This window comes from Mytilus galloprovincialis, chromosome 8, assembly GCF_965363235.1.
Source record: "Mytilus galloprovincialis chromosome 8, xbMytGall1.hap1.1, whole genome shotgun sequence".
Classification (NCBI taxonomy): domain Eukaryota; kingdom Metazoa; phylum Mollusca; class Bivalvia; order Mytilida; family Mytilidae; genus Mytilus; species Mytilus galloprovincialis.
The window spans coordinates 50,188,381-50,204,025 of NC_134845.1; the positions used below are offsets into that span (position 1 = coordinate 50,188,381).

At 32.4% G+C, this 15,645-nt stretch overlaps 1 protein-coding gene across 1 annotated transcript; it reads right to left on the minus strand.

The window, feature by feature from the left end:
- Nucleotides 1-1,085: 1,085 nt before the first annotated feature.
- Nucleotides 1,086-10,445, minus strand: LOC143042139 (membrane-associated progesterone receptor component 1-like). The gene is made up of 3 exons (XM_076214394.1): nt 10,098-10,445; nt 3,762-3,917; nt 1,086-1,671 (listed from the first exon to the last, which is right to left on the minus strand). Exons 1-3 carry the CDS (start codon nt 10,405-10,407, stop codon nt 1,556-1,558), a joined length of 582 nt encoding a protein of 193 aa, XP_076070509.1. The 5' UTR covers nt 10,408-10,445; the 3' UTR covers nt 1,086-1,555.
- Between the last annotated feature and the right edge of the window lie 5,200 nt (nt 10,446-15,645).

The following is a 15,645-nucleotide window of genomic DNA, read 5'->3' on the forward strand; positions in this document are numbered from 1 at the left end:
AACAATATACATGTAGCACATACAGAAATGACAACTTTTCAAAATGCATTTCAAATTAAATTGAGTTTTCTGCAGCAGTACTAGTGCATAAACAGATCTTAAAATCTATAGAAAACAAAGTTCTGATGCAAGCTTTTCACATTAAGCAACATGGGTATTTAAAGCTAATTTTCAATCTAAATAATGCTCAGAAATATAACACCTAACAAGATATACATGATATACAATACTGCACAAAGGTAGTCAAAAGTATGTTATCATAAATCTACCTACTTATATAAAAATAAAGAGATGTGGTATGATTTCCAATTGCAATAAGACAACTTTACACCAAAGTTCAAATGAATTGAACAAAGGATTTTTAGGTACATTGTAACTGTATGGCCTTCAACAATGAGAAGTCAACTCATTAACATAGCCTTCCTTTGTTAATCTTGTAAAAGAAAGCAATAGTGGTCGGAGGACATTATTCAAGAAACAGGACTTATTTCATCTTTTATGTCATCAGAATTCAGGATTTTTACCTATTGGGACTCAGGAATTAATAAATAATTCAGGGATCTGGGAAAGAATGTTTAAATTTTTTGGGATGTCACCTTCTTGTACCGCCCCTCAAGAATAGTAATCAGGCACTTATATTCATACTGATAAGGTTCTTTCTATTTTCCTTCTACTGAGCATTTACAAGATATAAAATAAGGTATAATCATGATTTAAGATTCAGGTACCAGACATTTCAAAAATGTTTTGGAACAAATATGAAGAAAAAATAGTGAAAAAATGCTTAAATTGCTTGTTGAAAGTATTGTTGGTCCCTCTCCCTTCTAGAATGATTTGATCAACCAGTGCACACAAAGTACACTTTATTTCTTTTCGTAAAAGGTTTTGCAATTTGCTATTTTGGATATTATCACTTTTTAAATATTTATGTTATTTCGGACATAAATATTAAGTTTGAAATATGCATGAAAAATATATATAAGGTAACCTGTAAGAAGCTTTACTACTAGCATATACTCATGATATTGAAGCAAGATATAGCAAAATAAACCAGTGACATCATTGCACAATTTGATCCCCCAAAATAGATAAAAATAACATACATGTAATACTCATTTAATATAAATAGCACATACATTTATACAATATGAAAAAGTAAAAAAAAAAAAAGTAAAATTAGACTAAAAGCAGTTTGACAATCGTGTACAAGATTTTTAATAAATACTTTTTCTTTCATTTAACGTGTTTAAGCTGCAACAACTGACCACAAAAACCATGTATATAAATCCTCGATATGGTCAAGATATCTATATATTTATGAATCATTATTAATCTAACGCTTTAGCGTCAACATGTGTAAATCACATTACTATAAAGAACTGTATGTCTTGGACATAACATATCAACAACATTTTTGGATTACGTACTAATGATTCAGGACTACTACAAAGGGAGAGAACTCTATGGATTTATTACATGTCAATGTGGTCCAGACAGATAAGTTGGCAGCTTCAACATGGCAGATAGCACCAGTCAACACCTTAACAAAAACAAACTAGTCTTTCTTCTTCTCTTCTGTGCTCTTGTCTTCTGAATGTTCATCTTCTGTATCGGAATATTCCCTGGGCGTCTCTCCAGGCTTTAATAACCGTCCAACATAATCATATTTCTCTGAAATACATTGATATCAATTTATACTAATTCAAAAGATGCTAAATTAAATCTTTTTTCAACTAATTTCATTGTATACAAACTTCTTTAAGAAATGATTCATTAAGCATGTTAAAGAAGTAGATTGGTCTTTTTTCTAAAATGTAGGAATAACCTTAACGGAGATACATACAAAACTTTTTTCTATCAAATTCATAATTTGAAGCTAGAATGATTTCTTTTTCAAGGATTTAAAGATACAGCTGCTGCAATTTCTTCATGCTCTTGACAGTATTTTTTAGAATTGTCTTATATCTTATAACATTTTATGTAGTTAATTGGCAAGTGCATGACATAAAGTTGATAGTTGCTAGAAATATGCATGCAGATTGAACATGTTGAAGGTATTATACTGAAAAATTCAAGAGGCTTTTTAGATGTTCACAAATCCTTTCTACATGTATTTATAGATTATTGTTGATCATCTCAACGAGATTGATATTCTTGCTTGAGCCGGGACGGCGAAAGCGAGAAGGGCAATCGAGTTGAGATGATCAATGATAATCTGTTTATCGCTATTTTACCTATTACAAATGTATGACCACGATGTCAATTTCATGTCAATTTCGTTAGTACGAAATTGACATCATCCTCATAGGTAAGATAGCGACAAACAGATCATCATTGATCATCTCAACTGGATTGCCTTTCTAGCTTTCGCCGTCCCGGCTCAAGCTAGAATATCAATCTCGTTGAGATGATCAATGATAATCTGTAAATATATCATTTTTGTACACATGTACATACACGAGTCTTTTTATTTACATACAATAAAATAGCTTAAAAACAAAGTTATAATCTTAAAATTAGAGTATTAAACATTTTTTTTAATTTGGATATAAACTGATGCAAGTGCATGATTTTTTATTGATGTCTTTAAAATCTTTCATCACCAGTTTAATTTCAGTGCAAACGGCAGTCATATTTGAATTAGATAACACCTTGGTTGATTTCCATTAAGTGCTATAAATTGAAATGCTAGTAAGCAGGTCAGTTAACAAAAGATGCATATTTCTTTGGTATGTTTAAAACGGCTATGAAAGGCAGGACTCTAGACAAGTATAAATGGTATCCACCTACTGACTTAGTGTTGACATAATTGTACTGTGTTTAATGCTTTTCTTTGTGAATTTTTCTTTGTTGATGTACAAACATAAAGATATAATGATATAATGATATAATTGTGAAAGATTGTTATAAAAAATAAACAAATAAGATGGGAACATTGAGAAAATTTATGAAAGCAATTTTGAAAGGGTCAAACTTCACAGTCAGTTCCAGTAATGATTGATAAAGTGTCCTACATGATGTCTGTCACCATTAACCACTAGTCTAATGCCCCAGAATTGATTTTATTTTAGTGCATACTGTATGTCCTCATCAATGCTTGATAAATTGCTTTTACATTTTATGTGCTACATGTGTATTAACATGCATATAGACATGTGACATGTGAATGCAACATGTACATTCATAACATGGCCACCTTTAACGAATTATTTGATATATGTTGCCTATCCATGCCTAGTGGATAGGTAAGGAATTTTTTTTTTTGGCTAAGACTATATATATATGTTACAAGTTGAGGTTTCGAAGGGGAAAGAAAACTTCCATTTATTGTGATAATACTGTTTCTGTTCAAGTCAGAAACCATGGTGATTGGTCGCTGATGGTGTAGGTTTTTACGTGCTTGTTTCAGAGAAATTGTCTTTGTTTTTGCTATTTATACATGTAAATGAGTGTGATTAAAGCAATTAAAAATCAAACTTGATATATACATGTAAGTGTTTTGTGCATGTTGTGACCATAAGCATTGTGGCTAAGTTTCATAACATTTGGTTGAGGCAAACTAAAGATAGAAAATGGAAACCAATTTTGTGATGAATGAACAGATGTACCTCCAGAAAGACAAGGGTAAAACTTAATGTCTCCTCTGTTATGCTGGGGCTGCTTTTTACATTTTTTAGGTTGTTAGGCGAGAAACATCAAACAATTTCAATTTTATTTCTGGTCCAATGTATTTTGAATTTTATAATATCAGTTTTTTTTACCTGTAAATTGCATCTCCCATTCTTTGACTCTTTCCATCTGTTCCATATTGAGATCTGATAGATCATCATATTCATCCTTCAGAGCATCCTCATTAAGTGAGAACGTACCAAGACCTCTTGATGCATCTCTGCCTGCAAATACTCCATAGGCACCATCTGAAATACAAGAAGTTTGATTTTTTATTTTTACTATTAACAACAACTACAGGGGAACAACCATTAGGCACTGTAGTTCTTAATCTATAGCCTCGAAAATAATGATACAACCATAATATATCATGATATATAGACTTTTTAATAGGTTTTACTCAACACTCACAGAATTGCAAATTACACTGCTTTTTAATGTTGCTGTGGCTTAATTATTAGTTTTACTGTTTAATAGTTTTTTCGTCATTGGCTAGATACATGTATGCTAGAGGTACTGGGGAGGATTGAGATCTCAAAAAACATGCTTAACCCTCCCGTATTTTTGCGCCTGTCCAAAGTCAGAAGCCTCTGGCCTTTGTTCGTCTTGTATCATTTATAATTTTAGTTCATTTATCGCTGAAATAGAACACATTTTAGTTGAGTAACCAGTAGAAGCACCTTTGGATGTAGGATTTTCTCACTGTCATGAAGACCCATTGGTGGCCTTTGGAAGGTGATTTCTGCTACATGTACATGTATTTAGTCAGATTTTTGTCTCTTTGACTTATTCCCCATTTCCATTCTCAATTTCACAGTTTGTAGAGTTAAAAAGATATTTACAACATCTGCAGTAAATCAATACTAACCTGTGGTTCGACTAAGAAAGACATTACAACATGTACAACAAACAAACAAAAAACATTATTGTTATTGAACTTTCTGAACGGATATTGATCGTTCAAACTTGAAAGGGCAATTTCAATAGTACATTGCCATTGGCAAAACAGCACATGGGCATACTGAAAGAGGGTATCAGAACAAAACTTGAAATGTAAGGGTCCATTTTGTTTGGGTAAAGAAGACCACTAGGAACATGAGGAAAGAAACAAAGTCCTGTAGGTTAAGAAGAAGACATGTCCGGTTTGTGGAGTTAAAAAAAAAATAATGACATATTCACCTCATCATTCAGTATCAAATCACTATCCATGCTAAATCATTAAATGTAACTGTTTATTCTATTATTTTTTTTTTTACTGTTTCCCCATACATGTACTTAGACTTATCATTTAAGAATTGAATGCTTTCTTTTTGTAACTTCATTGGGGTGTAAAAGCGTTGACCGAAGTACATTTTGTATGAAGCGCTTCATTTTAAAAATGTGCGCACGGTCAACACTTTTACAACCCTATGAAGTTACAAAAAGAAGCATTCAATACTTATAATTACAAATGAATTACATTTTTTAGCTATAATCATGAATTTTTTACTGAAATTCTTACAGTCTCTGTTTTTGTTTTTAGTTACATCTTTGGGTTTGCTAATATTATTATCAGACCTTATACATACATGTATGATTAACATATGATATGAGTACCATGAGTATATATACCTTGATCATGAAGTGATTTAGAAAAGTAGTAACACTCACTAAGTTAATCAGATGAGTTTTCACTCAAAAGTTGGTCTTCATATAAAATTGACTGAGTGCATCATGATGCTGCATGGTGTGGCAATGAAAGAAAAAAGGGGGAATCTTCCCAATTCAGATCTTGAGGCAATATTACTAGCACACTTTTTAACTCCAAGTGTAAATTTACAAAACTTATTGTGATTTTTTTTCAGGAGGACTCTTAACTACATTTAGTTATAAAACTTGAGTTTATCATGTTTATTCAAATGAGAATTATTTTTTCTGGCTCTAACAATTGCATAATAGTATGATTTGTACACATCCATATACCAAATTTCACAATTATATGCAAGAATAGGACGAACCAAAGAATCAAATAAATGAACAGATAAATTTGCAGGTAATTCGTTCAGACCACTTGTACATGTTGTATATATAGCTTTTGATAGAGTACATAACTTTTAGGGCCTTTTTAGAAAGTGCTTCAGCAGATGACAATAAGTTTCCATTTTGTGAGAGCAGGTTGCCTAAGAACCTAAATTTATTTACTGATTCTAAAACAGTGTGCTTGTTATTAAATTTCATATTTTGCAACTTTTTATGAAGATGACCAATAACCCATAGTCTTAAGTCTTTTTACAATTAATAATGAGTTGCGATTTATCACTGCAAGAAGAAAATTTATGTAGGCTTCCTGAAGACCTTCTTTTTATTACTAATTCATCTACAAACATTAAACTTCCAATAACAGAATTTTTGAGAGTTAACAGTTGACACTCATTTCTAGAGAATATATTTGGAACAACATTTATAAAGAAACATATATCTAATGTTATTATTATCAGTCTGCACCAAAAACTTTTTTAACTACTAGTCTGAAGACCCATATTCTGACATTTTTCTTATTGGTCCAAACAAAGTTTTGTAAAAACTTACTAGTCCGAATGAAATTTTACTAGTCTGGGGCATCGGGCTAGTGGCTAACCGTGCAGACTGTTATTATCAAATAATAGTATATTACAAGTGTATTTGATAATTTAAAAATTATTTACAGCAAGCAGGTAATTTCATACAGATCCTTATAAATATGGTGTCAATAAGTGTGTACATCCTACATGGCGACCATGCCACATGGTACATGTATATATGGGTTGTCCTTGGTCGCCATGTTGGATGTAACCACTATATTTATAACGATCTTTATGAACTTACCTGCGTTGTATATCATTTTGAAATTATAAAAACCTTTATAATATACTTTTAAATGTATTTAAAAATCAATGTTTAAAAATCACTACTATGTGCTAATGTTAAAATTTCAAGTGTTATTTGGTCATTAGGCCTTTTTTTTTTAATTAGTTGGTTTACGGATCCGCCGACCCGATTTTGTTTAAAAGTGAAATAAAATTAAAATTTTGATTTCGTGTTGTTTTTTATTCCGCCGACCCGATTTTTCGAGTGCTGTGAATAAAAAAATCCGAGGCGTTCCAAAACGTTTTGTCTGTGTCAATAAAGCGTTTGTAGTGAACGGCGTATTTTGAAAAGCTTCGAAATGACGCAGACGAATTCAAAAACCCAACGAGGGAGGACCATGGAGTCTGACGGCTTCATCTACTTTCAGTTGAATATTAACTTTGATGGTCAACGTACTGAGAGCACTTTTATCAAATGCAAACCTAAGCAAACAATCGGCGATGCCATATTCGACAATATGGCTGATGAAAATGTTGCCATTGTCAAGGTACAAACAGTTTCGCCACCAAACAAAACTAGGGCAGACACCCCTACCAGTACACCCGTAGAAGTGCTTGCGTCCTTTGGGGCAAAAATTATTGGGGCAATTGCAATTATTAAAGGAGTCAGAATAATGTGTTTGGGTAAGGTAACATATCTTTGGGGGAACTGTTACCTTGTGAGCTACCACATTTAAATTCTGGCTCAGTGTGTCAGTTTAGCATTTCATTTCTCATTATCATATTCTCATCCTAATTATGCATCTGATTAGCCACTAGACATTAAACAACAATTGACCATCCATCCATCAAATGCAAAGCATATCAAGATAAGAGCTAAACTATTTCTCCTCCTCAACCCCTGTAATGTCATGAATGAACAGCATTTTTTTTTTTTTTTTTCCTCCAACTCAAATTTTTCAGAACAGTTATACGTGAACAAAAAAAAAATCGAAGATTGCTATTTTATTTTTATTTTTTTTACCTCCTCCGACCCTAACCTTTGACACTAGTTGTCCGTAAACCAACTAATTAAAAAAAAAAGGCCTTATATTACAAGTGTTATTGAATCATGCAACGTAGAACGGTACGAAAAAAAATTGACAAAATTTTGATGAATCAGGCAACATGGTCAATCATGTTTATCATGTTTATTCTTTTTGCAAACATAACGGTAACAACAATTGTTTGAGACTGATGGCTATGACAAATCAGTTTCACAATAACTATATTTGATATTAAGACAAATCACAGTACAATTTTTAACCAAGGCCATAAATCAAAGAGCTGATAGCTCTGAGGTGGAAGAAGGTGAATAAAAGCTAATTTGAATTACCATAATAGCAGCCCTAACCCAGGCTGCTTTGTTCCATTTATTGTTTTTGAGATACAGAGGGACATATGAACCCCCCTCTTTTTTTCTTCAAAAAAACTAAATATCACTAAAATAACATTTTGAATCAAAACCAAAAAGTATACAGATCTTAAGATTAATATAACAAAGAAGTGTGTAAAGTTTTAAGCAATAATCATAAATTGTTTTTGAGATACGGCGCAACATGTAAAAAAAAACCTCCCCCTTTTTTTTACAAAATACTAAATAACTGAAAATTTATTAAAATAAATCAAATGTCCTGAAATATTTATGTGAATTATTATCTTCCATCCATAGTTTGTCTTTACTTGTTTAGTAAACAAATTAATATCCATTTAGACCATTATTTACATTTTCACACAGGTAAACTAATTTGGCTAGATACAAATGTAATAGATCAAAGCATGTCTGTGTAGAATCTCTAATCTAAAATCATAATTGTTATAATTTTATTTCTTTAAATAATCAAATTTAAATTTATGAAAATAATCACGATTGATAAAATACATGAAATAGTATTGCATAAAGTTTACGTTTTCAGAAGACTATTAATCATTTGTTAATGTTTAGGTCATGGTCTGGAGGCTTCTTCACATATTTGTAAACAAACCAATATGGCCGCCACACGTGATTACCTTTGCACATTTGAAACAAATATTTCTGACAAAAGTCAGATTTCTCTTGTCAAAAGGGATTTATATTTATATCATGTATATTGTAATAAATTATTCAGAAGGAGGTACATTCAGTTTAGATTATATTTCTTATTCTATGAGCAATGATGAGCATTTAGAGTTTATTCAAAATTCTCCCAACAGCAAGTACTGCTCAAGATTGTCAACTGAGTCTTGAATAATTTCATCAATAGATTCAAACCATTTGAAGTAGAAGGGCATCTAATTCACATGACAAAGGAAAACAATGAATAAAGACAATAATTTAATAAGAAATAGTCTAGATCCTTTCTATTTATGAAAAACAAAATCTTTTTGTCTGCAAATTCGTAACTTCAAGGGCGAACATGTAAACAGGGCGAGTTGTCCCGATACCAAATTCACACATGTATATGCGTACTTCAAATATCTACAGTAAAAACATCCGGTTACACGTAAACAAATAACGTTCATGTAGATGAGATGAAATCTAATAATTTACATAAATAAAAGGGTACATATTTACGATAGTGATTGTTTTTCAATCCTAATTTACAAAAGACAATGTAAATGATTCAGATGCTTAATCATGTGTAAAAATCGGTGTCAGGAATCAGAAGTTGTTATGAAGTTGTAATACACAGAAATGAATGCGGCATATGGAGAATTCAATGATTTTAAAGTCGGCACCATTGGCCTTCTGAAGACTTGAAGTCTTCTTCCACCAAAAAGAATAGGTTTGTTTGCCCAAACGCTACATGTACCTACCCAGAAAAAAGCTGCCTACTCAAATTCTTTTATTGTCCTGATTTGAAGAAGTTTTTTTTTTAATCAGATAGACATGAAGACCAGATAAACACTCAATACTTCAATTTCTCTTTTTGAAAAAAAAAAAAATGCCTACCTACAAATGTACCTACCCAGTACCCACTGTCTCAACCTTTGAGTAGGGTTTGGGCAAACCAAAATATTTTTAATTGTGGTCCAATTTGACACTAACCATAGCCCAAAATGACTGTTTGACGCACAACAGTAATGGGCATTAATCCCCTCTCTTATTGCCTTTATATCAATATTTGGACAAATTCTAGACAAAATAATTATGACGTCTTGGAAGGCTATCTTAAATTTTGCTTGGACAGAGGCGGATTTAGGGGGTGGGCCCAGGGGGCCCGGGCCCCCCCTTTTAGGGAAAAAATTTGGTTGCTTATACAGGGAATCACTGAAGCGTGACTGGAGCGGGCCCCCTCTTAGGTCAGTCAGTGGGCCCCCACTTATGAAAATTTCTGGATCCGCCACTGTTGGACGCCCTCTGTGGATAAGATGTCAAAGAAAAAAGTATAATACCCTTTCAAGACATACTAATTATTTGGACTAGACTTAGCTGCGGAACCATAGCTCAGAGATCCTTATGTTATTTTCTAACTATTTGCGGACCATGTTCCGCAGCTAGACTAGAATAAGTCAAGCCCTGAAGTGTAAGAGTTAGTGTTACTTCTAAGTTAAAATCATTGTATGCATTTTTCTGTTAACTACCTGGGCCATAAAATCGTTTGCCTCGTGTGACATCAAACACTTTGAAGTTGACAGCTATAAGAATTCTTCCATCTTGACCCCTGCCATCAAATTCTTTCAATTGTTCAAGTGCAAAATCTGTTTTCTTCAAACGGGGAATCTGCGGCTTCGGCGCTGAGGGTGTAGTATCACGTCTTCCGCCAATTATTTTGTATAATAAAAACAAACATATAGCAAGAAGCAAGAGATTAAGTGGGCTTCCAATCAGTTCTGACAGAAGATTTGAGAAAAATCCGCCACTTTGGGTCTCGTCAACAACTTCGTCAGCCATTTTATGAATTTCTCTTAGTTGAACTGGTACGGGCGGTAAGCTGTGGTAGATGACAAGGAACCAGTATCGATAAGGGGGAGTTAAATTGTGTGTACGTGTCATCCGTACATTTCATAACACATCAACGTGATAAAAAAATGATGTAAAAAATATTACAAAAAAAATAAAACAAAAACAAAACGAAACGAAACGAAACGAACAAAATAATATAATAAAAACAGACAAACAAACACAAACAACAAATTATAAACACAAATAAAAAAATATATATGTTAGACTCAGATCGACGTCCGGCCTCTAATCGACGTCCGTTCCTCAAATCGACGTCCGTTTCTCAAATCGATATCCAAATCTGACGTCACATTTGCAAATCGACGTCCAATATTTTGATACTCTAATCGACGTCCAATGTGACGGCATGTATTGCTAAAACTACGCCCGATTGAGTGTAGTCGTCTTTAATTGATGTCCAATATTAATAAATAATAATTCAGGATTTAATTGTTTACACTTATACATGTACATGTTTTGTAGGGTTCAAGCATTTATGCATACTTTCCATATAGATTTCTTTCAACCCGAATTAGTTATCATGCATATTAAAGTTTGGGTAAAACTTATACATGTACATGTTTTGTTTATGCATACTTTCCATATAGATTTCTTTCAACCCGAATTAGGTATCATGCATAAAAAGTTTGGGTCCAAATCTGACGTCACATTTGCAAATCGACGTCCAATATTTTGATACTCTAATCGACGTCCAATGTGACGGCATGCATTGTTAAAACTACGCCCGATTGAGTGTAGTCGTCTTTAATTGATGTCCAATATTAATAAATAATGAATTCAGGATTTCATTGTTTACATTTATTATAAAAATTTTGTAGGGTTCAAGCATTTATGCATACTTTCCATATAGATTTCTTTCAGCCCGAATTAGGTATCATGCATATTAAAGTTTGGGTAAAAAGTTAATTGAATCGATCTACATAGTAATGTGTCATTCCTATGCATGTTGATAAATGACATACATGTAAGTGTATGTCAAGGAGAAAACAACATAACGTCAAAGAAAAACAAACGACATCTTGAGGTCATTATTCAATATTCAACAATAGACAAAATAAAGAAGTATAGCCATTGTTTTAAAGAGTATTATAATTCGGACTTAGCCAAGATATTTTTATCACATTTTTTAGTTTTACACCTGGAGTGAAACATATACGCAAGAAATCAGCATTGTGTTTTATGTTGTGCTGTTACACAACTGTTCGTCATATACGCAAGAAATTGGTATTATGTTTTATGTTGTGCTGTTACACAACTGTTCTCATATACGCAAGTAATTGGTATTATGTTTTATATTGTGCTGTTTCACAACTGTTCTCATATACGCAAGAAATTGGTATTATGTTTTATGTTGTGCTGTTATACAACTGTTCTCATATACGCAAGCAATTGGCTTTATGTTTTATGTGTGTTGTTACACAACTGTTCTCATATACTCAAGTAATTGGTATTATGTTTTATGTTGTGCTGTTACACAACTGTTCTCATATACGCAAGTAATTGGTATTACGTTTTATATTGTGCTGTTACACAACTGTTCTCATATACGCAAGTAATTGGTATTATGTTTTATATTGTGCTGTTACACAACTGTTCTCATATACGCAAGAAATTGGTATTATGTTTTATGTTGTGCTGTTATACAACTGTTCTCATATACGCAAGCAATTGGCTTTATGTTTTATGTGTGCTGTTACACAACTGTTCTCATATACGCAAGTAATTGGCTTTATGTTTTATGTTGTGCTTTTACACAACTGTTCTCATATACGCAAGTAATTGGCATTATGTTTTATGTTGTGCTGTTATACAACTGATCTAGGTTGAGTGCTTACACACATGTTTATAACCCCGACATATTCTTTATGGGCCTGTAGTGCAGTGGTTTTCGATGGTTTATGTCTGTCATTTTTCTTTATAAATAAGACCGTTATTTTTCTAATTTGAATTGTTTACATGATTCATGTCATACTACATCTCCTTAATATTTTTATATAATCTCTAAAATTAAAAAAAGAAAATGATATCACAACCTGTTTACATATATTTAGTCTAGTCTTTTATAAATCTTTAAAAAAAATCAAAAATATAACCTATATGTTTAAAGGTCTAAAGGTTTCAGCTGCTGTCGGTTCGGGTCAATTGTGTATTCTTTGTCCAAAATGGACGTTGATTGGAGAAGCTAGAAATTGGACGTTGATTAGAGAAGAAAAAAAATAGACGTCGATTAGATAGGCATTACATTGGCCGTCGATTTGGAGGATATTCTATTGTGACGTCAGATTTGGACGTCGATATGAGGAACGGACGTCGATTAGAGACCGGACGTCGATCTGAGTCTTACATATATATGGGCGTTTTTCAATAAAAACGTACTTTTTTGTCCCAGCCACTTTAAAAAAAATGTGTTTGATCTTTGCAAGTAATTTTTTGTGCAGTCAGTACATTGAATTAGATATAACATTTTTAAGCAAAGAAACAGTTTATTTTTAGAGGGATTGATAAGATTTTGATTCCTGAATGGTCCAAAACAACCAAAATGGCATGTCCCTAGACCGCCTGTTCAACATTCATACTCTCAAATATCGTAAAAAAATGTAGAAATAAATATTACTTTTACTTATAATTACACCTTATATAAGAATGCCAGCTTTTGATTGGCTGATAGCCAGTGTATTTTTCGCATATTCTAACATTTCTTCCTCATTTCAAACGAATCTGACTGTTTTTCACCACTGCCGGTGAATATGCCTCAAATACCATGGTATTTGCCATTTTGGATATTCCTTTTTTACCCTCGCGAGCATTTTCCCGCCATTTTTTTCGGATATGACGTTACATAAAGACAGCGCGAACGCGTATAAGTACATGTATAGTTCCCGCGGTATATTTTATGATAGTACTTGTCCTCAAATAAATATTTCCTTTTCCTAGTACAGAGAGTTTAAATTAAAATTCATTCGGTGTAATTAAACAGATATATCATGTTATGGAGGGGTATTTGAAAAAAATACAAGTCTTGGGACAAAATTTCCCTTGCCTAGCGGCTCGGGAAATTTAAGTCCCTCGACTTGTATTTTTTGCAAATACCCCTCCATAACATGATATATCTGTTCAATATAAGTTCTTTAATAATTTAAAAGTATGTTTAGAGCCAACATATTTTAATAAACAGCTTTTAACATAGGATTTTTTATTTTAGAAGGTGTGTCCCTAACACAATGTCCACTACGAAACGAAGTCATTAAAACTTGCTTATAAACAGTTTTATAAAATCAATGTAATTTTTTGTTTGCAAGAGATATAAACATTAGGGTCTTACAAAAGAAGTGATGCTTTTATAACGCAATTAAACTGTTGGTAAGAAAAATTGGGCACATCAAATGGACCAGAGTGATGCCGTATTTTTGTAAATGTCCACTACGAAACGGGTCAAATCTCCTTCAGTAACTGGTTTTAAAATTATGAAAAAAATATCAGTGTACAGCTTAATAACGCTTTGATGAATACAGTCAGTCTTGTTACTATTGCAATATTGGGGTTGTGAGAAAAAAATAAAACATGTGAATACGTCCCCTACGAAACGGTCCCCTACGAAACAAGTTAGGGAGAAAAACGTTTCGTAGTGGACACTACCACTACCATGCAGTCTTTTTTACTCTTTTTTTCAATTATATTCGTGCAAAGCAAATAACAAAGGTTAGTTTCATGTAAGTTTTATTATTTTTTTATTAACATAGAATAGTGTTGATGTCAACTACGAAACTTTTTGTCCACTACGAAACGGTTTTGTCAACTACGAAATGCATCAAAATGTCCACTACGTAACATGAGTTGTCCCTTCATATGTGAAGTACTGTCTAATCTTTATCGATAAAAAATGGTTCTCCAATTCAGAAAAAAATGAGATTTTTCTAGTATATAAAGTAAACAAACTGGAATGTCTATAGGAAACATTTAAAATTGCAAAAATATGTGTGTTTAGAAGCAGTTTCGTAGGGGACAAAAGTCCGCTACGAAACAGTACACAAATTATGAAAATAATATCATTTTAAAGAGTATTTAAGATTGCACTTTTTATTTACAAACAGGTCTATAATAGAGGTATTCAAAATAACTCTTGAAAATAAATTTTAGACTAGTTGATTTTCCATTTTTTTTAGGTCTGAAAGGAACGCTTTTACACAATATAGTCAAGGGGTAAATACAACACTTCCCTGAAATAAAGAATTATAAAACAGAGACAGGTCCAGTCATTTCTAATATTGGGTTCAAAACCTGGGATAGTCTATATCAATTATGAAGGGGAGGTATCGGGGGGGGGGGGGGGGGCACTTCAAACTTTTTTTGGTAGGGTGAGCAGCTAAGACATCAAGTACCCCGCCCTTTTCATATATTTTGTTAATCAAAAATATATACCTTGCCATATATTAATTAACAAAAAACAGACCTATAGATATATTTCAATATTTTTCCCGCTCATCATCACGTTCTTGTTAAGAAGCAAAATAGTCGCAATAATATCACCTTCTTTTCCAATAAATTCATCACATCTTAAACACTTTTTTCTTATTGCCCATTTTACATCTATCATTATGAAAATATTTCAATTCCAAAATACAACACATATATTAAAAAGACGTTTGGTCAGATTATAGATGGTATTACATCTATGGTCAGATAAATGTAATATCACCCCAGAGTGTAACACTTTGAATTCACTGATTTTAACACGTTTACATATTAATTAAAAACTGATAAAAAGTTTCCTTGCCGTTCCCTGGTAAAGGACGCTGTCACAATGGAATTACTTTAAATAATTGTTATCATGTTTTATGTATACAAACCCTTGAATGTTAATTAGGTGACAATGTCAAACTAGTTGGATTTATTGCATCTATCACTGGCATCAGTGGAAATACCACATCAGAATAAATAGAGTTTAATTGGTTTGACAAATAACTGATGCATTTACGACTGTGGTTTAACCGCATCAAGAATAAATACGGACATCTGATTAGTTTCAGCATGGAAGTAATATTACTTCCATGGTTTCAGATACTTATGATATAATCAAGCAAGTGATAATATCAACCTATTGATATATTTAATCTGAATTTCTCACCCTTTTCATATATCATAGAGCATGAAAAAGTGACCTATTCC